The sequence below is a fragment of the Trichosporon asahii genome, assembly GCF_000293215.1.
Source record: "Trichosporon asahii var. asahii CBS 2479 unplaced genomic scaffold scaffold00009, whole genome shotgun sequence".
Taxonomy (NCBI): domain Eukaryota; kingdom Fungi; phylum Basidiomycota; class Tremellomycetes; order Trichosporonales; family Trichosporonaceae; genus Trichosporon; species Trichosporon asahii.
Genome location: NW_014040915.1, coordinates 870834 through 897599, shown reverse-complemented (window position 1 = coordinate 897599; position 26766 = coordinate 870834). Strand labels below are relative to the sequence as shown.

The 26766-nt window shown below is 60.0% G+C and overlaps 8 protein-coding genes across 8 annotated transcripts; 7 read left to right on the top strand and 1 right to left on the bottom strand.

The window, feature by feature from the left end:
* Positions 1 to 54: 54 nt before the first annotated feature.
* A1Q1_07107 (ER to golgi family transport-related protein) lies at positions 55 to 3195 on the top strand (the record flags this gene model as incomplete). The annotated part of the gene is made up of 5 exons (XM_014327356.1): positions 55 to 361; positions 415 to 571; positions 612 to 720; positions 758 to 2588; positions 2630 to 3195. 5 exons carry the CDS (start codon positions 55 to 57, stop codon positions 3193 to 3195), a joined length of 2970 nt encoding a protein of 989 aa, XP_014182831.1.
* A 1179-nt stretch (positions 3196 to 4374) lies between these two features.
* Positions 4375 to 6931, top strand: A1Q1_07106 (mannosyl-oligosaccharide 1,2-alpha-mannosidase; the record flags this gene model as incomplete). Its single annotated transcript, XM_014327355.1, has 3 exons — positions 4375 to 4677; positions 4733 to 5160; positions 5203 to 6931. The coding sequence occupies 3 exons, from the start codon at positions 4375 to 4377 to the stop codon at positions 6929 to 6931; spliced, it is 2460 nt and encodes an 819-aa protein (XP_014182830.1).
* Positions 6932 to 8784: 1853 nt separating this feature from the next.
* On the top strand, positions 8785 to 11172 carry A1Q1_07105 (uncharacterized protein; the record flags this gene model as incomplete). The annotated part of the gene is made up of 9 exons (XM_014327354.1): positions 8785 to 9088; positions 9133 to 9493; positions 9533 to 9717; positions 9757 to 9816; positions 9865 to 10037; positions 10077 to 10236; positions 10287 to 10448; positions 10486 to 10652; positions 10690 to 11172. The coding sequence occupies 9 exons, from the start codon at positions 8785 to 8787 to the stop codon at positions 11170 to 11172; spliced, it is 2055 nt and encodes a 684-aa protein (XP_014182829.1).
* Positions 11173 to 13539: 2367 nt separating this feature from the next.
* A1Q1_07104 (uncharacterized protein) lies at positions 13540 to 13803 on the top strand (the record flags this gene model as incomplete). Its single annotated transcript, XM_014327353.1, has 1 exon — positions 13540 to 13803. The coding sequence occupies one exon, from the start codon at positions 13540 to 13542 to the stop codon at positions 13801 to 13803; it is 264 nt and encodes an 87-aa protein (XP_014182828.1).
* A 136-nt stretch (positions 13804 to 13939) lies between these two features.
* On the top strand, positions 13940 to 16724 carry A1Q1_07103 (cellulosome anchoring protein, cohesin region; the record flags this gene model as incomplete). Its single annotated transcript, XM_014327352.1, has 3 exons — positions 13940 to 14100; positions 14229 to 14794; positions 14962 to 16724. The coding sequence occupies 3 exons, from the start codon at positions 13940 to 13942 to the stop codon at positions 16722 to 16724; spliced, it is 2490 nt and encodes an 829-aa protein (XP_014182827.1).
* Positions 16725 to 17713: 989 nt separating this feature from the next.
* Positions 17714 to 19443, top strand: A1Q1_07102 (uncharacterized protein; the record flags this gene model as incomplete). The annotated part of the gene is made up of 2 exons (XM_014327351.1): positions 17714 to 17858; positions 17933 to 19443. 2 exons carry the CDS (start codon positions 17714 to 17716, stop codon positions 19441 to 19443), a joined length of 1656 nt encoding a protein of 551 aa, XP_014182826.1.
* A 1339-nt stretch (positions 19444 to 20782) lies between these two features.
* Positions 20783 to 22308, top strand: A1Q1_07101 (uncharacterized protein; the record flags this gene model as incomplete). The annotated part of the gene is made up of 4 exons (XM_014327350.1): positions 20783 to 20881; positions 20933 to 21040; positions 21190 to 21508; positions 21548 to 22308. 4 exons carry the CDS (start codon positions 20783 to 20785, stop codon positions 22306 to 22308), a joined length of 1287 nt encoding a protein of 428 aa, XP_014182825.1.
* Positions 22309 to 24491: 2183 nt separating this feature from the next.
* A1Q1_07100 (uncharacterized protein) lies at positions 24492 to 26454 on the bottom strand (the record flags this gene model as incomplete). The annotated part of the gene is made up of 9 exons (XM_014327349.1): positions 24492 to 24557; positions 24595 to 24676; positions 24723 to 24797; positions 24870 to 24925; positions 25004 to 25149; positions 25193 to 25299; positions 25347 to 25423; positions 25476 to 25545; positions 25586 to 26454. 9 exons carry the CDS (start codon positions 26452 to 26454, stop codon positions 24492 to 24494), a joined length of 1548 nt encoding a protein of 515 aa, XP_014182824.1.
* Positions 26455 to 26766: the final 312 nt, after the last annotated feature.

The following is a 26766-nucleotide window of genomic DNA, read 5'->3' as shown; positions in this document are numbered from 1 at the left end:
TTTGTCTGTCATTCCGCAACTGACCTGGTGCAGCTCAGCGACAGACACGTCTAGATGCATCAGAACAACCCGCCTACGTCCGTGCAAGAAGGATGTAAAGATGTCGATTGCAGGCGAGGGGCCACGTGGAGTGATACTGACGTGGTAAATCCCGTATCAGGGTCAGTCGCGCAACGTGCCAGCACAGCGGTTCGGAGTGCTCGAAGTCATCGCGACGTGGACGGACTCATCAACGGTCTACTGCGTCTACCTCTAGCTCTTACTACTCCTCGACTACCTCTCTCAACTCGGTTTGACCAAGAGAGGGCACTCGGCTTTACATCTCTCCCGCCGTTGACTGTCGAGAAAACGCTTCAAGATGGTTCGTTGCTCCATTTCCGCGTGAAGTTGCGTTGTTCGCTGACGTCCTCCTAGCCGATGCTTCTCGACATCCAGGTGATTATTCAAGGCGTTTCTGGTCGCCCCCCTCTGCGTCTGCTAACACCCTCCAGCGGAAATTGCTTGCCCGGTCTGACAGGGTCAAGTCTGTGGACTTTCACCCGACCGAGCCCCATGTCATCTGCGGTCTCTAGTACGTTAATGTAACCGGACGCGACGCTGACGCGCTTCAGCAATGGCCAGGTTAAGATCTGGAACTATGAGACTCAGACCGACATCAAGACCTTCGAAGTGACGGACGTTCCTGTTCGCTGCGTCAAGTACATCGCCCGCAAGAACTGGGTTAGTATCTCAACTGCAGCTCACGGCTGACGATCAGTTTGTCTCTGGTTCGGATGACTTCCAGCTGCGCGTGTACAACTTGTCTACTGGCGAGAAGGTTACTCAGTTTGAGGCTCATCCCGACTACATTCGTTGTCTTACTGTTCACCCGACTCTCAGCCTTGTCCTCACCGGCAGTGACGACATGACCATTAAGGCGTGGGACTGGGAGAAGGGATGGCGTTGCGTGCAGGTCTTTGAGGGCCACACCCACTACATCATGGCGCTCGCCATTAACCCCAAGGACCCGCAAACCTTCGCGTCGGCTTGTCTGGACCACACCGTCAAGGTCTGGTCGCTTGGCAGCTCCGTTCCCAACTTCAGCCTCGAGGCTCACGAGAAGGGCGTCAACTATGTCGACTACTACCACGGCGGTGACAAGCCCTACATCGTTACCACGGGAGACGACCGCCTTGTGAAGATCTGGGACTACCACGCCAAGTCGTGTGTTCAGACGCTGGAGTCTCACACTGCCAACGTCTCCTTCGCCATCTTCCACCCTTCCCTGCCCATCATCCTCTCCGGTTCCGAGGATGGTACTATCAAGATCTGGCACTCGTCCACCTACCGCCTCGAGAACACTCTCAACTACGGTCTGGAGCGCGCTTGGTGTGTTGCTTATCGCAAGACGGGCAACGAGGTTGCCGTCGGTTTCGATGAAGGAGCTGTGGTCGTGAAGCTTGGCCGTGACGAGCCTTCGGTGTCGATGGACGCTTCTGGCAAAATTGTCTTTGCCCGCAACACTGAGGTTCTCACCACCAACGTCTCGCACATCGGTCAGGAGGGCGACGAGGTTGAGGACGGCCAGCGGTTGCCGGTTTCATTCCGTGACCTCGGAACGACGGAGGTCTACCCTACCAGCCTGCAGCATTCTCCGAACGGACGTTTCGTCACGGTCTGCGGCGATGGCGAGTACATCATTTACACTGCGCTCGCTTGGCGCAACAAGGCGTTCGGCAGCGGAACCTCTTTTGCTTGGGCTTCGGATTCCAACACCTATGCGGTGCTTGAGGGCAAGTCGAAGATTCGCGTCTACCGAAACTTCAAGGAGCGAGCAGGTCTGATCAAGTCGACTGGTGGATGGGCTGTTGAGGGACTCCATGGCGGACCGCTCCTCGCTGCCCGCGGATCTGGATTTGTCATGTTCTGGGACTGGGAGACTGGAGCTGTTGTCCGTCGCATTGAGGTCGACGCAACCAACGTCTCGTGGTCCGCTTCGGGCGAGTATGTGGCCATCACTGCCGAGGACTCGCTCTTCGTCCTTCGCTTCGACCGGGACGCCTACCAGCAGCGCCTGGAGTCGGGCGAGCCGATCGACGACGAGGGTGTGGAGGAGGCGTTTGACCTGATTGCCGAGGTGCCGGAGACTGTCAAGACGTGCCGCTGGATCGGGGACTGCTTCATTTACACGAACACCAACAACCGTCTCAGCTACCTGATTGGCGACCAGACGAGCGTCATCAACCACTTTGACCAGCCTGTCTACCTGCTTGGCTACCTCCCTACGCACAACCGCATCTTCCTGGCGGACAAGGACCTCAACTTGTACAGCTACGCCCTTTCGCTCAACGTCGTTGAGTACCAGTCGGCCATTCTCCGCGGTGACCTTGAAGGAGCCGCTGAGATTCTCCCCACCATCCCTGCGGACCAGCGCAACCGCATCGCTCGATTCCTCGAGGCTCAGGAGCTCAAGGAGCTCGCCCTGTCGGTCGCGACAGACCCTGACCACAAGTTCGAGCTTGCCGTTTCCATCGGAGACCTCGAAACTGCTCTTGAGCTCGTCCGCGCCTCTCCAGAGGCCGGCTCGGAGTCTAAGTGGAAGGTCGTCGGTGAGAAGGCCCTTGCCGCCTGGCAGCTTGATCTCGCCAAGGAGGCTTTCGAGAAGTCGAAGGACCTCCCAGCTCTCCTCCTGCTCTACACCTCCCTCGCCGATCGCGCTGGTCTCGAGAAGCTCGCTGCTCAGGCCGCCGAAAAGGGCAGAACAACATTGCCTTCGCTGCCTACCTGCAGCTCGGCGACAGCGCTTCCTGCATCGACCTCCTCGCCAAGACCGACCGCCTCCCGGAAGCCGCTCTCATGGCGCGATCATACAACCCCGGAAAGGCTGAGGGTGTTGTCAAGGAGTGGCGATCAGAGCTTGAGGAGCAGGGCAAGCCTAAGTATGCTCAGGTTATTGCCGACCCGATCGAGGACCAGGGTCTTTTCGAGGAGGCTTCTGGACCAGCGAGCAAGCTTGACTCTGAGGGATCCGGCGTCATGGTAGAGAAGGAGGTTGAGGGCCTCGTCGACCAGGTCAAGGAGATGGTCGTCGAGGAGACCAGGCTAGTGGACGAGGCCGTGGCGGAGGTTGGAGGAGCTGAGACGGAGGCGGCTAGCAACGCCGACGGAGCTGCTTCCGGATCAGACGAAGTCCCATCTAAGGGCAAAACGAACTAATGGTTAGTATAGACATATGCATTCTCGTCGGGTAGTACGTTGAGCTGCGAATTCCTCTGAACGTGCCGTCTCCCTACATCCCGCTGCAAGCTTCGAGCACTGTAGGGGCCGAGGATGGGTGCGACGGGTTGAGGGCTGTAGCCCACTTATTGTGTTAATGGGGGATGTCATGAGGCCCCTAGCTTGTTCTGCTTCCTGACTGGGGTGTGCTGGAGACAATTGGCCGGCAGAGAAGTCGGTGGACAAGAATTAATGCGGTGCCAGCACCGGGGCTCCTTGCGCGCGACAGACCGAGCGAGGTGTTCTGGCGTCGAAGTGTCCGCGTGTCTGCTTGATCGACTGCGCATTGTTCGTGGAAACCGGAGTTATCTTATCCTGGAATCCTGAAAGGCTTGGCAACGGTTGTGACACGACTGTTGCTCTGGGCTTACCACGAGGCCACGACAGAGCCAGTTGGCCATCCTTGCCAGCTGTGCAATGCACTGGCCAGGTTACAACACGACATGCACGACGACAGGGGCGGCGCCCTGGATCCCCGGTTGGTCGTGGACATATGTCAACCTTACCGCACCTGCGCCGCGCATCCGCGCACGCCGGTGCTTCGGCACACACTCCGCGCTCTCCGGGCCTCCACCCCATCTCCACCTCATTGACATGTGCCATAGCGACCGTCTGCGTATCCGGCTAGCTCAGGATCGCCGATTGACACGGTAATCACCAGCCCCGCTCGACCACTTTCCTTGGCACAGATCCGTCCTTGCAAGTGCACACAAGCCCATCGCACCTACTGTCGGCTCCGACACACACCACACTCTCCGCATCCCTTTTGCTTTGCAGGCGAACAAGGCGCCATACACCGCCCCGCGCCGCCCGCCGACGCCAGACGCCACTGATTTTTCCGTAGCCCCTACCCCGCTCAGGCGACCAGCAGGCCAGCGCGACGACCACTAGCTTAGGTTTGACTTCACCCGTCCGCGACAAGCGTCACCTCCCACCATTACTCTCGGACATAAAGCTTCACGCCGGGGCGTAGGCGTGTCAGCATCCTCCTCCGCATCTCCATCGCCCAGTTCTTCATCCTGCACTCCACGCATCGATCCTTCTTCCTTTGCGTACCGCAGCGGCCAGCTCAGTGCCGACGACGAGTCGAGTGACGACTACTACTCGAAGGAAGACAAGATGGCCAGCTACGACCCAGAGCTCGGCGGGGCAGTTGGCGCGACAGGAGGCGTCGGAGCGTTCATGAGGCGGAGGCTTAGGCGGCCACGTCTCATCTTCGTCGGCCTGACGATCTTCGGCCTGCTCTACTACTACTCCGATTCACTGCGACCAGAACAGCCGCCAGGCATTGTTGTATCGCCCGACGACACCGGCGTGGGCTGGGGAGGCAGTGGAAGCATCGGTGGCGGTGGTGCTGTCGACGACCCCACCAGCCAAGTCCAGGCCCAAGCCGATAGAGTCGTACACTGGTGTGGAGGCGGAGTTCATCGTCGATGAGAACGGGGACCACTATTACCCCAACATTTTGACACCGGAGGCTGCCCCAATGGTCCCAGACCCCGATAACCTCATGGATCCTGCCAGCTTCTTCCCAGAGGTCGGGCCTGACTTCCTCGAGCGACCCGAGGTGAGGGAGTTCCCGAATGCGGAGCTTCACAAGATCATCTCGGTCGCGCCACCGGACAATGCGAAGCACAGGCAGATCGAGCTCCTTCCGGGTGCGTACTCGGAGACGTGGAAGGGTCCGGAGGAATGGAAGCCGACGTACGGCAACGCGAAGCCGATCCAGTGGGACGGGTTCAAGAAGGGCAACTATGAGACGGCAACGCAGCGCAAGACACGCGAGGCTCGTCGAAACGCTGTGAAGCGTGGTTTCGTCTATGCGTGGCAAAAGTACAAGGATCACGCGTGGGGACACGACGAGGTCAAGCCTGTCACAAAGGACTATCATGATCCGTTCAACGGGTGAGTACCTCAAGCGCCGGTTCAACTGTAGCTGACGAGCAGATGGGGTGCTTCTATTGTCGACACGCTCGATACGCTGCTCGTCATGGGCCTCAGCGACGAGTACAACCAGTGTCGGTCACATGTCAACCAGCTCAACTTCCGCTGGGTCAAGGGTGCCGACTGGTCGCAGGGCTACGTTGCGCCGCCCGATGAGCTCGACGAGAAGGGACAGCCATGGCAGATCGCGCGCGAGGCTGCGTCTATCCCCGTCTTCGAGACGGGCATTCGATACCTTGGTGGTCTCCTCGGCGCCTACGACTTGTCGGGTGATAAGCTCATGCTTGACCGCGCGGTGGAGATTGCCGAAGTGCTCTCACGTGCTTTCAACACGAACTCTTGTCTCCCAGCTGGCTCGCGCATGGACCCCGGATATCAGACCGGCGCGCTGAAGTTGCACTCTGTCTCAATCGCTGAGGTCGGCAGCATGACTCTCGAGCTCATGCGCCTCGGCTTCCTGACAAACGACCGGAAGCGGTTCGACCTCGCGCAGCGCTGCACCGATTACCTCGAGGACAACATCGCACCGCGGACCAAGTTCCCTCCTCTGATCCCGATGTCGTTCGCCGCCGACCCGCTGCCGGACGCGAAGATTCAGGGGTCATACTCGTTTGGCGCGATGGCGGACTCGTTCTACGAGTACCTCATCAAGACCGTCAAGCTGCTGGGCGAGACGTCAGCGATTGCCAAGCAGTACGCCCGTCTGTACGCCGACTCGGTTGATGTCGCCCGCAAGGTTCTCTTCTACGACATACCGAATGTCCCTGGCCGCGATTTGTTCACGATCGGCAAATATGAGTATGGGTCGCCGAAGGTCGAGACGGAGCATCTTACATGCTTCGCTGGCGGCATGTTGGGCCTCGGAGACAAGCTGCTCGATCGCCCGCAGGACCGGATCGATGGCGAGCGCTTCACATCGACATGCTACTGGCTCGCCGCCAGCTCGCCTCTTGGCATCCAGCCGGAGAACGTGCAGTTCTTCTCTCCCACGGAGAAGGGGCAGTACGTCAACGTCACGGGCGACGGTAAGCCCTACCGTCCGCCTCTCAAGCTTCCGATCGAGGAGATGGACGCGACCTATGTCCACAAGAACTGGCAGGGCCAGTACCTGTGGAACGACGACAATACGCCTGTCAACCTCACCGACGAAGTTCAGCGAGCGCCCGGTGTCAAATACCACCGCAAGTGGAAGGGTGTCCCGGTCGGTTCGAAGCGCCGCAACGGGCACTACATCAACCGACCCGAGACCATCGAGAGTGTGTTCTACATGTACCGCCTGACGGGCGACAAGAAGTGGCAAGACATCGGGTGGGACATGTTCACGCACTGGATGACGCACGCGAAGACGCACGCGGGCATCAGCAGCATCAGGGACGTGACGAAGGATGAGTCCGAGAAGATCCTGGGCAACAACATGGAGAGCTTTATTTTCGCGGAGACCTTCAAGTACCACTACCTGCTGCAGAGCGATCCGGAGCTGCTCAGCCTCGACAACTATGTCCTGAACACAGAGGCGCACCCCATGATCGCGACCGACAAGGAGCCTGGGTTCGAGGGTCTCTGGACTCCGCCGGCGCACGAGGAGGATCTCGGTGTCCGCGGCGAGGGCACGCATGTCCAGAAGTACATGCGCCTCGACAACCTCGACCGATACAGGCGCCGCAACGCGGCCGTGCTCGAGGCCAAGAAGGCTGCCCAGGCAGAGAAGGAAGGTCGGCCCAAGGGCGCGTAGGGCGCGCGAATTAGACCTTAAAGGACCGGTCAATCCATGAAACTGAGCAGAGCGCAAAAGATCCACAGCATGGCACAACACGACACGAAACATACGACACGCTCACGCTCTCCTGTACCTTGTACTTCCCGTGGTACCCATAGATAGCCAGCGGCTATCACATACAGATTCTAGATCTTCTAGACCCCATGATCACAGATGCAGCAATTATCACAACGAGCGGGGCGTAGTGTGTGCCTCTCACAGAGGAGTTTCCATTGTCTGTGTATGGTGGTCAGGAAAGGCCAAGCCAAGCCACCCGGCTGTTGCTCATAGAGGCGGGCAACTGGATTCGAGGGTCCCTGCGCGATTGCTCCCTTGGCAAGCAACGTTGCACGTTGCTGCAGGCAAAGTCGCCCACAAGCAGCCAGATGTGCCGCCTGGTGCCTCGCTGCCTCGGTTTGGTAATGGATCTCGGGGCGCGAGATTAGGCTTTGACGAGTGGACAAGAGCCGAGTTGGATGGCACCACCGCATCTGCGTGGTTGAACGAGGGTTAGCGAGATAGCAGCACGTGCCCGGAGCACTCGGCGCGGGTGACTGGGCAGATTGGAGAGTGGGTGCTCTTGCGCGGAGGTCTGCGTTTTGTGCAAGCGAGTCAGGAAGCCCGTAGCCATGGCTGAGTGGTCGGGCTGGGTGTCAATTGAATTACCAGGATCAGCCGCCGTACCGCCTACCGCCGCCGAGCCGCCTGGCCGCCTGGCCGCCTGCAGCCAGCAATCGACCCGCCGTTCCTGCGCATCCTGCTTTGCGGGCGCAACTCTGCGGGTGTACGGGCCGTACAAGGCGCATGCATCTCAGATCCGACATCCAGCAACACATCTTACGCATCACTCTTCAACTCAATCCCCCGCCCTCCATCCTCTCGGCGCTGCTTCGGCGGTCTCCCCAGACTGCCTTGGACTGCCTTGGATTCAGCGACCGCCTGACGATTCTATCCCCGTCTCGGACGCCCCGATTCGAGTCCGATCGCCCGATTCATCCCCCTTCTAACATCGCCAGATCTCAGGCCTGAATCTTCCATAAGCTTACTCCGTCCTATCGTGCACTTTGCGTCTGCTCAACCAGCAACTCGCACACGCAGGCGGTCGTCTTACAGTCTCGTATCCCAGCGTTCGTTCCGCCGCATCCCGCTCTCCCCCGCGATCACCCCAGCGGCCCAGTCGTGAACTGATCCACCGACCGGACGACAGTACAGCCGACTTTATTCGCCTTCCTCGGTCAAGGCCTCCGTCGCCCTCGGTTTCGGTGTTCCTCGCTTCTGCATACCGGCTTCCCTCTTGAGATCTGCATTGCGATCTCCGGCAGCTTGCTGCCTCACGCGCTGGCTTCTCCGGGCTACACCATAGCCCGTTGCTCAGCCGCCGCTTACCCCGATCATCACCTTCCCTCACGCCTTCCCCGGCCGCATATATTCGCTCTCGCCCGACATGGACGCCTCTTCTGTGTATGCCCGGCACGCGGCGCAGCGCAAGCCCCCTAAGGAGGAAGACAACTCGAAGCGCACTGCTATCACGCGTGTGACCCGTGAGTATCATCGGATGCATTCGGCTGACATCAGGTGCTTGCGTGCGTATCTCTCTTCCTACCTTGTCCGGCACGGCATGAAACTACTATGTCCGGCTGGAGCTTCCTGGATACTGCTCGCGCAATCCTGGCGGCTGGCGGCTGTCTGGCTCGCCTGCGTCCGATCGAGCTCATCATGCTATCTTCCTCAACGTTCCGCTGACATTAGAACGCCTGCCGTCGTGCCAAGATCCGCTGCATCGGCGCCGAGAACCCGCCATGTGAGCGCTGCCGCTCCAGCCGCGTCGAATGTGTCATGGAGAAGCCGAGCAGGCCCGAGGCGTCTGCCGTCGAGGAGTGAGTGACCTTTTGTTCACCGAGGCTGAGGCGCGCGCTGCGCCTGATGGATGGCGCTGCGCTTCCTTCTGGGGCATCGAAGGCGTCCGAGGCGTCGCAAGCTTCGGGGACACGCCCGTCTGGGACAATCGTTTGAACACCGTGGACAGCGCTGACCACCACAGCCGCCTGCAGTCGCTCGAGGCGCAGATGCACTCGATGCGGGCTTTGCTCCAGGATGTCGTGTCTGCCGTGTGCCCAGAGATTCGCGGGTCGCGTGAGTAAACTACGGGCTGGATCAATTTATTGACTCCCTAGCAGCGGCGCACAGCGGAACTTCGTCCCGCGCCCCGCGCTTCTGGCATCCAGCGCAGGAGCATGGCCATGACCATGGACCGCCGCGTCCGGAACGTGTTGTCAGAGAACCTACCCCGCCAACGCGGGCCGGCTCACCTCTCGCCGGCGACATGCTGGGCATGGGGAAGATTTCGAACCCGCTGGGTCTCATGAGCGAGATGGCGTCGCGCATGGAGCGCGCCGAGCAGAAGTCGGACAGGAAGGACGGCCTCGACGACCACTCCCCAGATGGACCGCGCAAGCGTCGCAAGGTCGACGACGAGGACGCTGACCCCGTCACGCGAGGACTGATTCACGCCGACGAAGCCGCGAGTCTCGTTGACATGTGAGCTAGACCTCTCCACATGCAGTGAGCTGACTCCAGATTCTATTCAGGCTCGTCGGACTTCGTGTCGTGCTACATCCGTGACCGGGACGACTTCCTCGCCCTTCGTAACAAGAGCCCGTTCTCGTTGACTGCCGTCATGCTGGTGGGAGCCCGTGTGCGTGATGCCGGGCGCTTGCCAAGTACTGCGCAAGCGACGTGTCTGGATCTTGTGCAGAAAATGGGTATGTTCTCGTGCATGAGGTTAACAGCTAACATGATAGCCATGAAGACGCTCATTCGGCCTGCATCGCGCGCAGGCGTTGAGGACGTGAAAGCCCTCAGTGAGTGAGATGGCTGCGGCATAGCTCACACCTCAGTTCTCCTCGCAGCATTCAACGACAATGGGTGGCTTATGGCCGGTCATGCGGTGCGCCTTGCGATGGACCTGGGCCTTAACCGCGCATTCAACGAGTTGCTCCAGACCGGTATGGGTGCTGGCAAGAGCGGCGCCGAGCTCGAGCGAGAGCGCGCGCTCGTCGAGAAGGCTCGAGTGTGGTTCTGCGTATGTTCTCATCGTCCTCAAGTTCTAACAATCTCACAGTTGTATCGCCTCGAGCATCAAATGTCCTATGGCTTAGGACGGCCTGCCATCGTCCGCGAAGATGCGACGATTCACCGTGCGCGCCTGCTGTTGGACCACCCTCTTGCGCTGGACTCGGACGCTCGCCTCATCTACGCTGTCGAGCTCCTGTCCATTCGCGGTGCGTATTCTAACGCTGACAAATTGCTCCATGTGCTGACCGCACGACAGCTCCCCTCCATGTGGAGTTGACAGCGACTCCGGACTTGCCGCTCGATACAGCAACGCTTGCCCGCCTCCGCTGGGCCAACGAGCAGTTTGACGCGTGGGAGGACCACTGGGATCAGGTCCTGATCTCGCGTGGCGAGAACGCAAGCTTCATTCGAGAATCTCGTGAGCTTTCTGTAGCTTCACCAAGCTGACACGGCAGTCACTATGCAGCGACAGCTGGCCGAGTTGCTGCTCAACTCGCAGCTGTTGCGCGGTGTGCAGAGCGCTGCGGACGTTGAGGCAATGGCAACGGAGAAGCGTGCCCTGGCCCTGCGTGCAATGCGCAATGCTCTCAGCTGCGTTGACATCTGTCTTAGGGGAAGATTCGTGAGTCTATCAGCCAGCACCGTACGCTGACATCCAGTACACTGCCGGCCTCGTGTACAGCCCGCACTTTACACAAGTGTCGATCGCGTTTGCGGCGACGTTCCTGGTCCGCATTGCGCGCTACTTCCCAGACGAACTGGATCTTCCTCGTGTTGCCGAAGACGTCGAGGCGATTGCAGCGATCCTGGCGAGGACGCCAGCCGGCCGTTATGCCCGCTCGCTCCGCCTCATCATGCGCATGGCGCGCCGCGAGAATATCCTGCCGCCGAAACCAGACCCGTCGCCTGGTGGATCCGAACCGATCCCGCCCGCATGGATCGACGCGTTCGATCATATGAACCCGGCCGTGCTCGACGGGCACGGGCGTATCGGCATCAACAAGGACGCTCCGCTCCCGTTGTTCTTGAATGGTGACCTGGGCACGGCGATGGGTCCATCGGATAGCCAGCCGTTCGTTGGTCTCGAGGACTTTTTCGTCCCCGCCGAGCTCGATGAGCTGCTCGCGCATATGAACAACTGAGCAACCGCTGCATACGCGGCACGCAAAGCAAAGTATGCTTCTCATGAAAGAGTTTATAGAAGCAAAAGTATCCTCGGGCAAGGGCTCTGTAGTCACGACGACGATAGCCCCAGACTTCTGATTCGGATGGTATTCATGCTGTGATCTGTAAAAGTATGCATTCAGCACGTTTCGGCATCGCTTTGCTCGACCGTCTTGCAACATGCAGTAGTGCTTTTTTAGATATTCTGCGCTCACTGCGACTTGGGGAGGTGCCGCGTCCGGTGCGTATGCGGCAACGTGGTGGGGGTCCAATGGGCAGATCGCCAGCGTAGCCAGATGGAGCGCAGTCGAAGCAGGGATATCACGATAATCACGATCCAGACACAGAAGGCGCCGCCGTGGCATGGATCTACGCAGACGGTCAGCTTGATCGCTAGCGATCAGGCTCTTCCGGACCGGCGGGGCGCAGGGCCTGGCCCCATTGCCTTCCTTCTTGTTCACACGGTTTGGGATCCAGTTTTGCCTAGCATACCTGCTTGAGCAGTGCGGAGACGCAAGCATGTCCAGCAGTAAAGGAGCTAGAGGAGGGCTTAACTGCCGTGTATCTCTGTCTCATCACCTCATAGATCATAGATGTGGACCACGGGAGACCCTCACGGGTCATAGAATCAAGACGGGAGATGTGAGACTTGCCTGAAGAGGCAATTGCCCGTATCTTATCGGACAGGAGCGCGCCTGTCTTTTCCCCGCCTCCCCCTTCTTAGCCCGTTCATCCTTCCTCCTCCCCTCTGGTCATCAGCGCGTGAATCGCGATGAGTGAGATTGTCTCATACAGCGAAGGATGACAAGCATACGAACAAGTGACGGCGTGCCGAGGTACAGCTTACACCTAGTACACCACGACGTCCAATGAAGACCCACCATCACCCGTCTCTTTTTCCAGCCTAGGATTACGAATGTTCATCTCTCCACATCGTCCTCTTCTGTCCTGCGTCTCTGAAGCCGGCATCGGAGATGTCATATCCAGTCAGCAGCAAGAGATGGTCATGCGACTGCAGCCGCGGCGATCACGAGCAGGGGCGCACCAGGGTACGTGCAGTGCATGACGTTCGTGCGCACCCTTGGGAGTCACCTGACATCACCAACGACGACAAGCGGCATCTACCGCACCGTGCTCGGCGTCCGACGATTGCATCCCTGGGTAGGGATACGCACGTGAGGTGGCCACCGTGCATTCTGGCGGATGCATCTTGTGCAGGAAGAGATGTGCGACTGCTCAAGAGCTCATCTGTTCTGCTCTCCCTTGAACCTTGATTCGCGACCCTGCGTTCTCGCTCGTAAGAATGAAGTCATCCTGCGTTTCTACTCTTAGACGCCGCTGACACATCAGTGGAGGTGTAACTTTTGGCTCAGATATGCCTGCGATGCCAAGACTAGGCGTCCGCGAGCGCAGTGAAGCACGGACGCAAAGGTCCACCGTCAAGGTCCAATTCACGGACACCTGTGCCAGAATCCCAATGAACGTGGTGTCCACGCAGGTGCTTGCTCAGAAGTCACTCGCGATGAATGTCGAACGGGAGTTATAAGTGGTGGGTGTGGGATGGCATGAGGCTGTGAGAATCAGATGATGCTGGGATTTCAGGAGGCGCGGCCTGACAGCGCTCACTGCAATGCACGCTCGTGCACGAGGTCAAGATGAAATCCCAAGGACAATTGCGTCAGGGCGGGCAAATCGCGTGAATGCGAGCTGTACCCCATCCTTGGGACCTGCTGAGAGGCTGACCCTGCAAATTGCAAAGCCCACTTGTGTCTCGCAATATCTTGTAAGAGATCAGATTCAGCACCCCGCGCAACGGTCGAGAGCACGACGACCGGGCAAACTTTATCTCTCCCTTGCACTCCATCGATGTGCACACCTGCATGGCCGAGTACGCTACAAGCACAGACAGTTATCAGCAAGTAAGCAAACGCTCTATGCATCGATGCGCATGCAAACAACAAGGCGGTTATCACTCGGCAACGATTCCAGCAGGGTTAGAGATCATGGCATCTCCGTCGAGGCACATGGACCTGGCGGACCTGGCTGAGAGACTTTGCGAGCTGAATCTTGGGATTCTCGGCGCACCTTGTCCTGAACCGAAACGTTGTTCCCCTGCGCAGAGGCGCTCTCCCAGGACCCACTGCGAATGCATCGTTAGCGACAGAAGCGACATGTTCCTCCGCCTGGCGACAGTTCTCACAGATCACGTATCGTGCCTCGCATCAGCACGACCAGAGTGGTGTCTCTGCGAGCCTCACGGGTACCGCAGACGTACGTGTGCAACCCACTGCTCCCAGTCCCCTGGGACTCCCCTCTCCTCACCCGTCGCGCCCTAGACACGAGCAATGTCAGGCCCCGCTAGCCCCCCCGAAGACCAAGGAGGTGATCGCACAGAGCCGAGCGAGAGGAAGAGGACCGACAGTGGGCTCTGGTATGACGGCGAGAGTACCCGAGGAGTGTACTGCCTCGATACTGCCTTGAGATCTCTTCAAAGTGTGCATACCTCTCATCTGTCCGTCTTCCTTCTGGCATCTCTTGTTCTGACTTACAACTCTTGTCTTCTTGTACTTCGACCTGTATTCCCCTTAACTGCTCGCGATCTCGACTAGAACTCGAAGACGCGGCAGTGAAACGACACAAAAGCGATCGGCTCGCAAGCCTCAACTCATCAGCACCGAACGCACTTCCCACCCCTTCAGCTTATCCCCTTCTTCTTAACACCCGGCGTTCGCCGCTGCAACAACGATGCGCCTCTCCGGTATTACAGCGCTGACCGTTCTGAGTGTCTTGGCTGCTCCGGCTGCGTCCCAACCCGCGAACGCTGCAGGTCTGGTCGTCCGGCAAAACAATGGTAGCGATGGTGAGTACCCCGGAGTGGCACTGGCTGACCTCACAGGGAGCGATACGTGAGTGTGAACTTCCTGGATCGTAGTCGTGGTATTGACGCCGTGCTCCCCTCCTTGTACACATCCCTGTCCCCTCACATGTGCGGTCGCGATGCGTAGGTAGCGAGAGGGATCACGCTGACTAGCAGTTCGACCTCCGCCGACGCAACGCCCTCGACCTCGCCCACCGCGGCTGATCCCTCAACCTCTGATGAGCCTACCGCTGAGCCTTCGTCGGATCCCGATACATCAACGGTGACGTCTTCCGCATCCGAAACGCCATCTGCAAACCCATCGCCATCGCCATCGCCATCGCCATCGCCTGAGCCATCGCCATCGCCTGAGCCAACTACTTCGAACCCGCCTTCCCCGGCACCTTCCGACCCCGCGGAGCCATCCCCAACTTCGGCTTCACCGTCACCCACCGTCACCGACGATCCCACTCCATCTCCGTCCGACACCCTGGAGCCATCTTCAACTTCGAACCCATCGCCCACAACCTCAAACCCACCACCGACTACCTCGAACTCCCCAACTACTGATGCCCCGCCCTCTGCGACTGATAGCCCCAGTGCGTCTCCCTCCCCCTCTCCTGCGGAGCCGGAGCCCAGCTCTGCTGGTCCCCCCGAGCCAAGTCCCGAACCGAGCGAGCCCAGCCCAGCTGAGCCGAGCACGAGCGCGCAGCCGACGACTCCGTCGGACACGCCATCGCAAGGTCCGTCCCCCACCCCAAGCCCGTCGCCGTCGACTACTGCGGCCGCTGAGCCGTCCTCCGAGCCGTCTCCGCCCGAGACTTCGGAGGCGCCGAGCACGGCGCCAACTTCCAACCCCGCCCCCGAGCCCTCCAGTGAGGCTTTCCGTAGGCACTTACTGACCGCTCAGCGCCGACGCCTCCGGACGACACGACGACGGTCGACTCCCCCACGCCCTCGAACACGAATACGGGCAATCCCACGACACCACCGACTCCGTTCCCTGGTCCATCGACTACGCCCGCCACCCCGGTCCCTGGAACGAGCACGCCGGACACCAGTCCCGATGACGGCGACAATGTGACCCGGACCACTGTCCCGGGGCCGCTCACAACGAGCGTCCCGCAGGCAGCGACAACTACAACACCCTCCCCGTTCGACACGACCGGCACTTCCCAGAATCAGAACACGGACACGGACCCTGACACGGGCACGAACACTGCAGTGCCGACCCAGAACCCGAACACCAACACTGGAACCCCGCAGACACCCTTCCCAACCACAACGCCGCAGACCCCGGGCCCTGGTACGACCACACCGCAAACTCCTGGTCCCGGTACAACCACGCCGCAGACTCCCGGACCTGGTACCAGCGACGGCGGCGGAGACAACACGCGGACCACCATCCCCGGCCCCGGCACCACTGACGGGGGTGGTGGAACTACGCCTGCCACTCCCATTCCTGGTGGGAGCACGCCGAACACCCCTCCCCCCGGCACAACTCAGGGCGGAGGTGGTACGCGCACGACAATCCCCGGCCCAATCTCCACTGACGGCCCCCCAGGCCAGACCACGGCAGGCGGAGGCGGACCGAACACTGGTGGTGGGCAGAACACGGGCGGTGGGCAGAACACTGGCGGCGGAGGTGGTACCGGGCAGACGACTGGTGGCGGCGGCGGTGTGATCATTGGCGGAGGCGGCGGCGGCGGCGACTCGGGCGGCCAGCAGACCCAGGGAGGAGGCGGTGGTGGCGGCGCAAATCCGACTCCCGGCCAGACACAGGGAGGCGGCGGCGGTGGTGGTGTTCAGCAGACCCAAGGCGGAGGAGGGGGAGGCGCCAACCCGACGCCGGGCGGCGGGCAGACCCAAGGTGGAACTGGCGGGCAGACCCAGGGCGGAGGAGGTGGCGGCCAAGTGCAGGGAGGGACGGGGCAGACCCAAGGAGGCACTGGTCAAACGCAGGGCGGTACAGGTGGTCAGACGCAGGGTGGTACAGGTGGTCAGACGCAGGGCGGTACCGGTGGCCAGCAGCAGGGCGGCGGTGGCGGCGGAGTCATCGTCGGCGGCACTGGAGACAACGCCGGCAACACTGGCAACACTGGAAACACTGGAAACACCGGTGGCACGGGCACAAACTCCGGCAACACCCCTGCCCAGCAAGGTCAGCAGGGCGGCCAGCAGCAAGCCGGAGGCGCAGGCAAGGTCGATCCGAACCTGCCGACTGCAACTGCGCCGGCCGTTGCGACCGGCACCCTGCCCGCGATCACGATCACGAAGGTCGTCACCGCGCCCAGCCTCATCACGCAGGGCGGCTCAGTCGTCACCACCCGTGTCCCCCGCACTGTCGTAGTCGTTGTGGCCGCACCTGACGCAACTGCAGTGCAGAGGGTAGGCAACATTGTCACCGTCACCATCACAGCCACTGGTCCCGGCGCAACGGACGCGGACCTCGGCACTGTTCCGATCACGATGACGGGGACGCAGACTGCCCAGGGCGGCAACCTCGTCGTTAAGACTTTCACGAGCTCGGTTCGCATGACCCAGGAGGCGACCGAGACGGCTCAGGACCCCGGAGGCAAGCTCCAGCCTGCCTCGGCGCCGAGGAGGGCTCACATGCCCGCTGCGCTTGCTGTGGTTGGCGGCATGCTTGGGGCCGCTGCCGTTTTCCTTTAACTAGAGGCAATCTCCGAATCGACGTTATCTCGGTATACTCATACACACTCATATACGCATAGATACAAGGTAACAAAACATGCAGCACATTGTCGTATGAGGCCAATCCTGTTTCCAAGCGAAGGAGATCAAGAAGTTGGGTTTAGGGAGAGGAAATTCGCCGACCTACCCGAGCTGGCTGGACGAGAAGACACCGAGCGGCATGCTTGGTAAGCCACCTGCGGTAACCTGCGATGGCCGCAGATCGGGATGATCGGCCCCATCGTGCGGAGCGGAAAGCAGGGCGCGCTCCGCAGCAAACGCATTGTGAATCCAGGCGCATCCTAGATCTCGCCCAACTGTCAGGCTCCGAGTGCGCCGTTCCGTCATACAACGAAGCATCGACCCATGCGAATGCTTGGAGGGGATATCGACGTAATGCGCGGGACTCATTAACGAATGGTCAGAGCCAATGAGAAACGCGGCATTGACCCGCCGGTCTTCTGGTGCGGTGACGTCACAAGGACTGCTTGGTTCTGTTTTGGACATTGCATCTCGCTCACCGGTGGGTCTTTGGTGCAGGTTCCGCATTCCCCGGCTGTCCCAGCCTCTCTCACCTCCGCTCTCACGCTCGCAGCCCTTACACATGCAACTCGCGTTCTGCTCATCGTCACAGCTCAGGTGGCCGGATGTGAGGAGCAAATGAAGGCACGCCCTACACACCTTGGTAGCCGCAGCGCCGTCGTTTCTTCGGGAGACGTCCGGCTCTGACGAAATGCTGCAGCGTGAATGGCCCACGCCCCAGCTCGCCCCAGAAGCAGGTTAGTCTCAATGCGGCGTCGATCCAGAACATCGTCATTGCCTGGTCGTCGCGCCGCGCCCCATCATCTCCCGCATCTCAGTCAGCACATCGTCATGCCAGCCAGAGTCAGCTCCGACTACACGCGCATATATACCAGGCTCGGACATCCGGTTCCCACCACCCTCCTCCTTATCAAATCTCACTCACAATGGAGGCCTACCGCAAGGAAGCTGAAATCCCGTCGCAGGAGTGTGTCTACACTTCGTCCAACGGCGCCCAGCAGCCCCACCCGTACTACGCGCAGCGCGCGGGCTCGGGCGGTGGCTTGCTCCTCCAGGATTACCACCTGATCGGTACGTTGGCTCTCGGTCCCCCTTCAACTTTCCGCCACTTCGCAACCCAACGCCTGCAGTGAGCTGACCATCAGACCTTCTCGCTCACTTCGACCGCGAGCGTGTGCCCGAGCGTGTCGTGCACGCCAAGGGCGCTGGCGCCCACGGCGAGTTCGAGTGCACCAACGGCCTCGAGGACCTGTGTATCGCCGGTATCTTCAAGAAGGGCGCCAAGTGCTCTGTTTCATGCCGTATGAGCACCGTCGGAGGCGAGAGCGGCACGAGCGACAACCTGCGCGACCCCCGTGGCTTCTCGATCAAGTTCCGCACGGACGAGGGTAACTGGGACCTCGTGGGCAACAACACTCCGATCTTCTTCATCCGTGACCCGGCCAAGTTCCCTCACTTCATCCACACGCAGAAGCGCAACCCTCAAACGCACAAGCACCACACGGATGACGCAACCTTGTACTGGGACTACCTGTCTCAGAACCCCGAGTGCATTCACCAGATCGTTTACATGTTCGGCGACCGCGGCATCCCCTACGGCGCCCGCTTCATGAACTCGTACTTCGGCCACACCGTCAAGCTCATCAACGACAAGCAGGAGTGGGTCTATGCCCAGTTCCACATGCTCTCGGATCAGGGCGAGAAGAACCAGACCGACCCCGACCAGGCTGCCAAGGAGTCTGACGACCTCATGCAGAACGACCTGTTCGAGTCGATCGAGAAGGGTGACTACCCCACTTGGACTCTGAAGGTCCAGATCATGACCAAGGAGCAGGCGCGTGAGGCTTGGAAGAAGAAGGGCATCAACGTCTTCGACTTGACCCACATCTGGCCTCACAAGGACTACCCTCTGCGCGAGATCGGCAAGATGACGCTGAACAAGAACGTCGACAACTACTTCGCCGAGGTCGAGCAGATCTCTTTCTCGCCCGCCCACATGGTTCCAGGAATCGAGCCCTCCGAGGACCCCGTCCTGCAGTCGCGTCTCTTCTCGTACGACGACACTGCCCGCCACCGTATCGGTGCCAACTTCATGCAGCTGCCAGTCAACCAGCCGACGCCCAAGTACAAGCACGGCAACTTCCAGCGTGACGGCCCTATGGCTTACTTCAACCAGGGTGCCCGCAGCAATTACCTCTCGTCGATCGACCCGATTCAGTGCCGCCCTCGTGCGGTCAACCTGGACAAGGCCCACGGCGACTTCGTTGCCGAGGCGATCAGCTGGCTCTCGATCCTGCGCAAGGAGGACTTCAACCAGCCCGGCGCTCTCTGGCGCGACGTCTTCAACGACGAGCAGAAGTCGCGCTACGTCGACAATGTCGTCGGCCACTGGAGCACGATCAAGGACAAGAGCATCATCTCGCGCATGATCTCGATCTTCCGCGCCGTCGACCCCGACCTCGGCGCCCGCCTCGAGAAGGCCTCGGGCGTCCAGGGCGGCCCCGACATCAGCCAGATAACCTTCAACGGCTCTCACAACGGCATGGCCGAGCCCGTCAAGGGCGCCAACAGCATGGAGTACGCCAAGGAGTTCGGTCTCTACCAGTCTGGCTCCGTCACCGACAACCCCCCCGCCATCCTCCCCGAGCCCGCGTAGGGGTGGCGCAAGCGGAAACGGAGCATGTCCGCTGAAGCCAAGGCCGTAGCTCCCAATCTTCTCAACCTGGTATTGCCCAGTTAAGTTGTTCGTAGCCATTAGTCGTCAGTTAGTTTTAGTGTATTGTAAGAAGTCTGAAACGCGATGCAGAAGTTCAAAGTGTCCAATATTTCCCCGAGTGGCTCGTGTCGAAGCATCCAACCGCAATCACAGCGTCGTACGTCGCGCGGTGCCTTGGCGTGACAGTCGAAGTCCGATTATGCTGATGCCTCACTTGCCCGCAACATGGGGGCTGAAGCGAGGTCTGTCACGATGCGGCGTATGCTGTGACGTCCAAGCCCTGGCACCCTGCGGGGCTCAGCCTTCAATGTTGGCACCACTCCGCAGTCTCAACGAACCATGTCGGTCGTATGAGAGGATCTGGCTGTGTGGTCTGGCTCCCTCGTTTCCACGGTCCGGCAGCCATCCTCAGACCTCCGGGCCGCATACGGATACAAGTAGGAGTTGTGCGATGGCATCCGTAGTGGTCAAGGGTAGCAGTCAGAGTCAATAGGCATAGATTGTTGCCTCAGGCTATCAAGTCGGCACCGTGACGTCCCCTGTCTTCTTCGAGAGAAGTGTGCGTTATCATCGCGACGACTGCAACCTCTGGCCGATCGAAGATGAACTGGAGGTGGAAGATGTGTCCCGCTGCATTACCACTTGAGCATGACTGTGTAGCTTTCTTCCGGTGTGACGGCTTGGTGGGTGAAAAGCGCTGGTGCATGCTCAAGGTGGTCAGTACGGTGGACCCACTAACCTGTCACCAGGTGAATCAGTTACGCCGTGTGCCGTGCCGTTCCCTAGTGAACTGTAAACTATCCGTTTCTGTCGTCAGACTGCCACTGATCTCCTATTAATTTGCCACATTGCTTGCTACGGACTGACATACCCAGATCACCTTCTCTAAATGTGGGATCGGGGTGGCTGAAAGGAAGCGAGAGAACGAAAATGTCAGAGTGAATGAGTGGAGGTGAGTCACTGAGCAGGCGTTGGTAGCCGAACTGGACCCGCCGGGCCGATGGCGTCGGCTGGACCGATGATAACGGAAAAACCAATGTGCTTCAGCCGATTCGCCCACACCTCGGTCCGCTCTCGGTGGACCCAGCACCTTCACCATTCAATTCCTCCATCTCGTCTCTTTACCTACGACACCTCTGCATAACGCCATCCTGAAGCTCTCTGCTGTTGACCAGCACCAGATACGAACCTTACGATCCGCAAGACCGTCGTAATCTGAACGAACCTGCCATCAGTCGCCGCATTCCCACACCCCCGGAAATCTACCTCGACGAGCGCCATGTCCAAACCCCAGCTTATCGCCCGCGTTCGCAGCAAGGCCGACGTCGACGCTGCAGTCAAGGCCGGATTCAAGGCCGTCGACTACAATGTCGATGCTGTGAGTTCCGTGGTCTCCATCCACCTCCACACATGCGTCCACTGACCCCAGGCCATTCCACAAGACGCTGTCTCCGGCCTTGAAGCTTATGTCAACGTCGCCCCTAGTGTGCTGGACACTGAAGCGCCGGAGGTCAAGCACGGAACGACTGTGTACCAGGTACGCCTGTACTCGGCGCTGAACTATGTGTGAGTGTGCCTTCGTGGGCTTGCCGCTCCTCTCGATCCTTACAGGCTGCTTGAGCACTTGCATGCCGATGATGAGGCTCCGGCAGGGAGCCCCCAGGCTGAGACATGACTGTTCGTAAGAGCCCTGCTCACAGCAGCAACATCCTCTGGGACTTGCAGAAGACCGCCCATCTCGCGGTCCGGGACATGGACGCAGCGCACCTCCGCCTCTTCATCGGGAGCGGGTATCGCATCTCGACGCTGCGCGTGCGGATGTCGCTCCTCGACCGGCGGTGCGAGTTGAACGGGCTGCTGCAGTGGTGTCGCGAAAACGGCGTCAAGGTGCTCGCTTACGACACGGAGTTTGGCGGGTTCCTCGATGCCGCTGAGGGACTGAAGGATACGGAAGAGGAGGGCGACGGGCAGAACGCCTCGCACGCCGAGTACGTCCGCTCTGCTGGTGAGTAACCCAGGAATGGGCAGATAGTCTGACCTCCAGGCGGCTGGGATGTCTTCCATACCGCGATCAAGGCGCTCGACTCCGTCGCTCAGCGCCACGGCGTGCCGCTCTCCGCCCTGTCGGCGGCATATGTCGCCTCGCTGGGCGTGGACGGCATCGTCTTCCCCCCCTCGGCGCCCAAGTTGCCAACTCTCACGACCTCGGACGTGGACGCGATCCGCGCCGCCGTCAACGACCTGAAAACACCGCGCGGTGATCCAGGCGACGAGACCAAGTACCCCGCCTATCTCTCTGCTCTCCCAGGTGACCCGAAGTTCAACGCTCATCGCGCTGAGCGGATCACTGAGATCGAGCGTGTCGCCGGCCTGGGAGGGAGGATTGAAGCTTCGTCCGGGGCCCGCTGGGAGCCTGTGGCGGAGTACTCTCGCGGCCTCCGCGTGGGCCGCTTCTTCGAGGTTGCGGGCACGACGGCGCGGGCACACCCGTCAGGCAAGGGATGCCTGGGCAAGGACGCCGAGGACCAGGCGACGCAGATCTTCGACATTGTCGCGGGTGCCGTGCACGCTGTTGGCGGGGATATGCGCGATGTGACCCGCACGCGTGTGCTGTTGAAGGACGTCGAGGACTGGCCGGGACAGTGCAAGGTCCACGGAAGGGTGTTTGGACGCTTTGGCGTCCGGCCCGTCGATACCATGGTTGGCGGCACTGTGCCCATCATCGAGGGGAGCAGGGTCGAGATCGAAGCGCTGGGCGTCATCGGCGGACATGAGGGACCCCTCATGCGGGTCGGCATGTGCTAGGTGTCCGCGCCACTGTGTACTCAGTATTCGTCAGTGACAGTCAGTAGGAGGTCATTGTCACAGGTTCCATAGCCGATACAGACTGCAGGCATGAAGCTTCGATTCAAGGGACGGGACAAGGGGTGGACAAGTGTGACACCGAGGTACCGAGAAGGCTTCGGGTGGCTCGGGTCCAGCAACGTGTGTGCGTTAAGAAAGTTCGGTGAGCAGGTGACACTACTGTCGAGGGCAGACGAGGGAGACGGTGAGCGAGATGGTAGACGAGCAATTGATCCACATGTTGCAAGCGCTAAAGCGCGTGATGCACGGTGCATCCTTGAGGGATTCCGACTTTGCCTCCGCGATCGTCCCCCTTCCCCCCCTTGCCCCTTTCCCGCATGCTTTCGTGCTGTTCTTTCGCACGAGGTGAGGAAGGGCATCGCAGTGGGACTGATATCATCGGACAATTTCCCGGTCCCTTGCCCCTTCCTTGCTGGCCCCGCGCTAGAACACGCTTCCTCGCCTGTCTCGCTTGTTAGCGTGTTTGGCGCCCCGAATCAACAGATCCGCCGTAGGAGCCAGAACAGAGAAGAATACACGGCTAACGCATGCGCCCCGAGTAAGTGGACTAGTACGTTTCCCCGGGTCAAAGAACGCAGGTCATCGCATGCAACTACGCTACGCACTGCAGCTGAACCACACAGTCTCTCGGGAACCGCAAGTACGCATCGCAGACGAGAGCGGCAGGAAGTGTCCACAGTGCCTTGCGCAAGATCTCGAACTCTATCGACGCCTCTGTACTTCTGCGGCCGATGCGCTGTGAACAAACAAAGGGCGATGACCTACGCCGCATGCCGCGCAAGCCGCAAGCCGCAGCCGTAAGCCTCACCCTCTTTGGATCTTTGCCCCGACCGCCCCGGTGGCCCGCCTCAGAGGTTCTCGGGCTTGTGCATTCCGCAGCGCCATTGATCCCAACTTTGCCCTCCCTGGCCTTGTTTGCCGGGCGTGCCGAGGCAGAGGCAGAGGCATCACGAGGTAGCCTGGAGGCTGCTCGCTAGATGTCGCTTCGACTAAGATGGCTAGCATGGCTAGGCCGCATGGCATATAGTCAGCGTCGTGGAAGGGCAGAGGTCAAGGATCAACAGGAGCAGAGGCGTGCCACCCTTCCACCTTCCACACCAGACACACCGACTCGCAACTATTGCACAGCAACGTGGACTGGCGCCTGTGAGATGCTCGTTTCGTGGTCCCGAGTCGGCGGATCGGCGGAGGAGCTAGTGTAGGGCCCGCAGATGGTCACCTCGTTAACCTGCCCCTGCGCCGTCTCGAGGATAGCAGTCCTCGAGCCGCAAGGCGGCGCACTCCTCTCCGACTTCCTTCTTTGGACGACGTGTGATCGCACCACTTGACCACTTCGTGACAGAAGGCCGATGATGCGTTTTGCATACCGCGTATCAATGTGTTGACGAGCCCTTCTGGGCTGCGTGCCGACTGGCTGCCGAAAAGGCATCATTGCCGCGGTGCACACGGTGTTCAGCGGTTCTGCCGTTCTGCAGCCAGGTCCCGGCGGGGCTGTTGCCGAAAGGCGGTGACATGGTGACAGTGGCACTGGACTACTCCACGCGGTCCACGACCCACTCACTCACACCGAGCGCTCGCCGACCTCTCAACCTCTCGGTTGGTCGCTGTGGCAGCGCTCCACAACCTTCTTCCGCCCGTCTTCTGCTCAACGTGTGACCCATTGGCTGCCTGAGTCGCATTTGTCGTGTTGAGCAAGAAGTAGCACCGGTTCACACAAGCTCACACTCTGTCAGTAATCGAGGGGTCGATGACGAGGGCAACCTCACCCGCCACTCGCAGCAAGCACTTAGGCCTCCAGACACCTGAGTGGTCGACCCATGTAGACCACCAACCCCTTCCTCTGTGGCTGGCACTCCGTTTCTTAATTCGTCTAGACAGTCAGTCCTAGCGCTTACCAACCGCTGGCCCTCGCAAGCGTTTCGATGGCCAGACCACGGCAAAACGTTGAAACCATGCATACAATGGCGTTTATGCTAGACGCTTGGCTCTCCACTTTCTATGTCTCCAATTTGGAGCTCTCGTCTCCTTTTCTTCCGGGTCGTTTAAGCATTATACTGAGCCTTGCGTAGGCCGTCATGTCATTAAACTTCTGCTGCTGCAACACCTGAGGCAACCGATGTCGCTCACTCATTGCCTCCTCCATCTTCTCCTTCAGATTCTCCTTCCCCTTCGTCGTTCCTGGGACGGCGCTAGCCTGTCAGCGTCGACTTGTAGTATCATACTCACTCCTAGATGACGTTCGCCCTGCCGCAAGAATTCAGCGGACAGAGGCGTGATGGGGACCGGGCTGGGGAAATCTTGCGGTATGCTGTTCGGCGTCAGTCAAACAATCAACAGACCACGCAGCTACGCACATTACGTCAAACGGCTGTGTACGGCAGAACGCCAATGGGTGTGTTACACCAATGGAAGTGCCAATATGAGGCGGTCTAAGAACGTCAGCGACCTCAAGCGCAAGCCATGATTCACCGCCCCTGCACAGGGACGCCTTTTGTACTTACCCAGCTAGATCCAGAACCTTGCCATCCAGGGCGTATTTGCCCTCCGGCCGCACAACCTGGACATCAGCAAATGGAACCGCGGGCAAACGGCAAACAATGCTTGCGCACTGTGTTCCCGTTTCCGCTCTACGTACCATATCTTGGAAGATGAAGTAGAGCCCTTTGCGGTTTTCGCGAGTCAAAACCTGTGCTGTCCTCACGCTGGAGCCAAGTAACGTGCGCTGGACAGAGTACGGCGGTGGCGCCGATGCGGGATAGTAAGGCTGCACATTTCCCCGAGCTGCGAATGTCAGTCATATTTTGTCGTGGAATAATGCACTCACGACTTGGAGGACGAACGCGCATCATGGCTCGCGACTCTGAACCGTCGGGCGATACCAGTTCCACACTCATTGTGAGATGAACAAGTCGACGGGCGAGAGCAGGGTTACTGGTTGTCAGAAATAAGATCGACCTAAGTTCGTGGATGACACTGACTCTGTCGGGATCTCTTGGCCGTCCTGGTCCTTGACAATGAGCTGAACGATTAAAGGAGGTGTCAGAGGGGGCCATCCCTGTGTTGTCAGTGGTCTGTCCAGCCTGCTCTTCAGCCATGGTTGAACTCACTCGGCGAAGTTGCTCAACTCCCAAGGCCTTGCCTCGCTCTGGGTGTTGCAGAACTACCAGGTTATAGCTCCTGCGTGGGTCAGTTCACTCATGTTAGCCTATTTGCTCACCATCCAGTGGAGTCCACGGCCTGCTGCGGGTCTGTGGACGGGGGCCATCCTCCTCGAGGGACGCGGTGAGGGCGTAAGAGGAGATACGCTTCGGTCGGTGGAGGGCGCACATCGGCCGACGTAGCGTTTCCAGCCGGAGCAGCCACGGCACTTGCTGACTCCGCAGCTGCGCTGGTTGCCGAGGGCCGTCTCGTAGCACCTGCTCGAGCTCGAGCATAATCAGGCTGGAAACCAGGCAAGTATCCCGCTGGTGGAGATGAGGCTCCCGATCTGGGTGGTGACGGCGCTGATGCGGGCGGCGGGGGCGCTCTGATCTGCGAGGGGGATGCGGGAGGGGGCGGGGAAGGCGGCGGTCGAGACGGCGGCGGAAGCGAACCGCGATGGTGCGGGTGCCTCATGTTGCTGTTGTGAGGTGCAGAAGAGGTGGAAGGATAAGAGGGACCGGTGGGCCCACTGTAACTGGGACTGTAACCGGGATGAGGGGGAGGAGCCCAATGTTGTGGGCCCCAGGCACTCGGATGTGGAGGCGGCGCTGAAGATGTCGCAGGGGCATCGTTGGCGCGAGGATGGTGCGCCGAGGGAGGCGGCGGCGGATAGGGGTAGCTGTATGAGTAGTGTTGGTGGGATGGGTAGCCGGAGGAGTGCGAGGAGTGGTGACGACTGGAGCTTGACGGTCGTCCTGGCGGTGCGGACTGACCCCATGACGGGGGTGGACTCAGGTCGTCCCGACTGGATCCATAGTCGTACCTCGACTCGTATCTGGATCTGCTGGGGCCGGCGTATGCGTGATGATGGCTGTATCGATCATCATCGTGTCGCAGGTCGTTGCTACCACTGCCGGGGGTGCCACGAGCGCGATCGCGATCCATAGCGTACCGGTTCTCAAGTGACGTGACTTGGAATGTCGTGAGGGGGAGAGGGAAGGCTAGTGACTACCGCCAAGCTTTGGAGTTTGTGAATGCGATAGAACAGACACTACGCCCCGGGCGGTGAGTCCACTGTAGATGTTTTGGAAGAGGAAGGGGGTTATGCAAACTGTGCCCCGCGTGTGTTGATCAAGCCGCGCTGTGTGCTGGTAGCTGGCTCTGCCAATGCCGAAGAGACCCCAAATTGCGGATCGTTGCAGGGGCTTAAACCAAGTCTATACGTCGTCTGGCAAAGTCGCCTGCGCTTGCTGTATG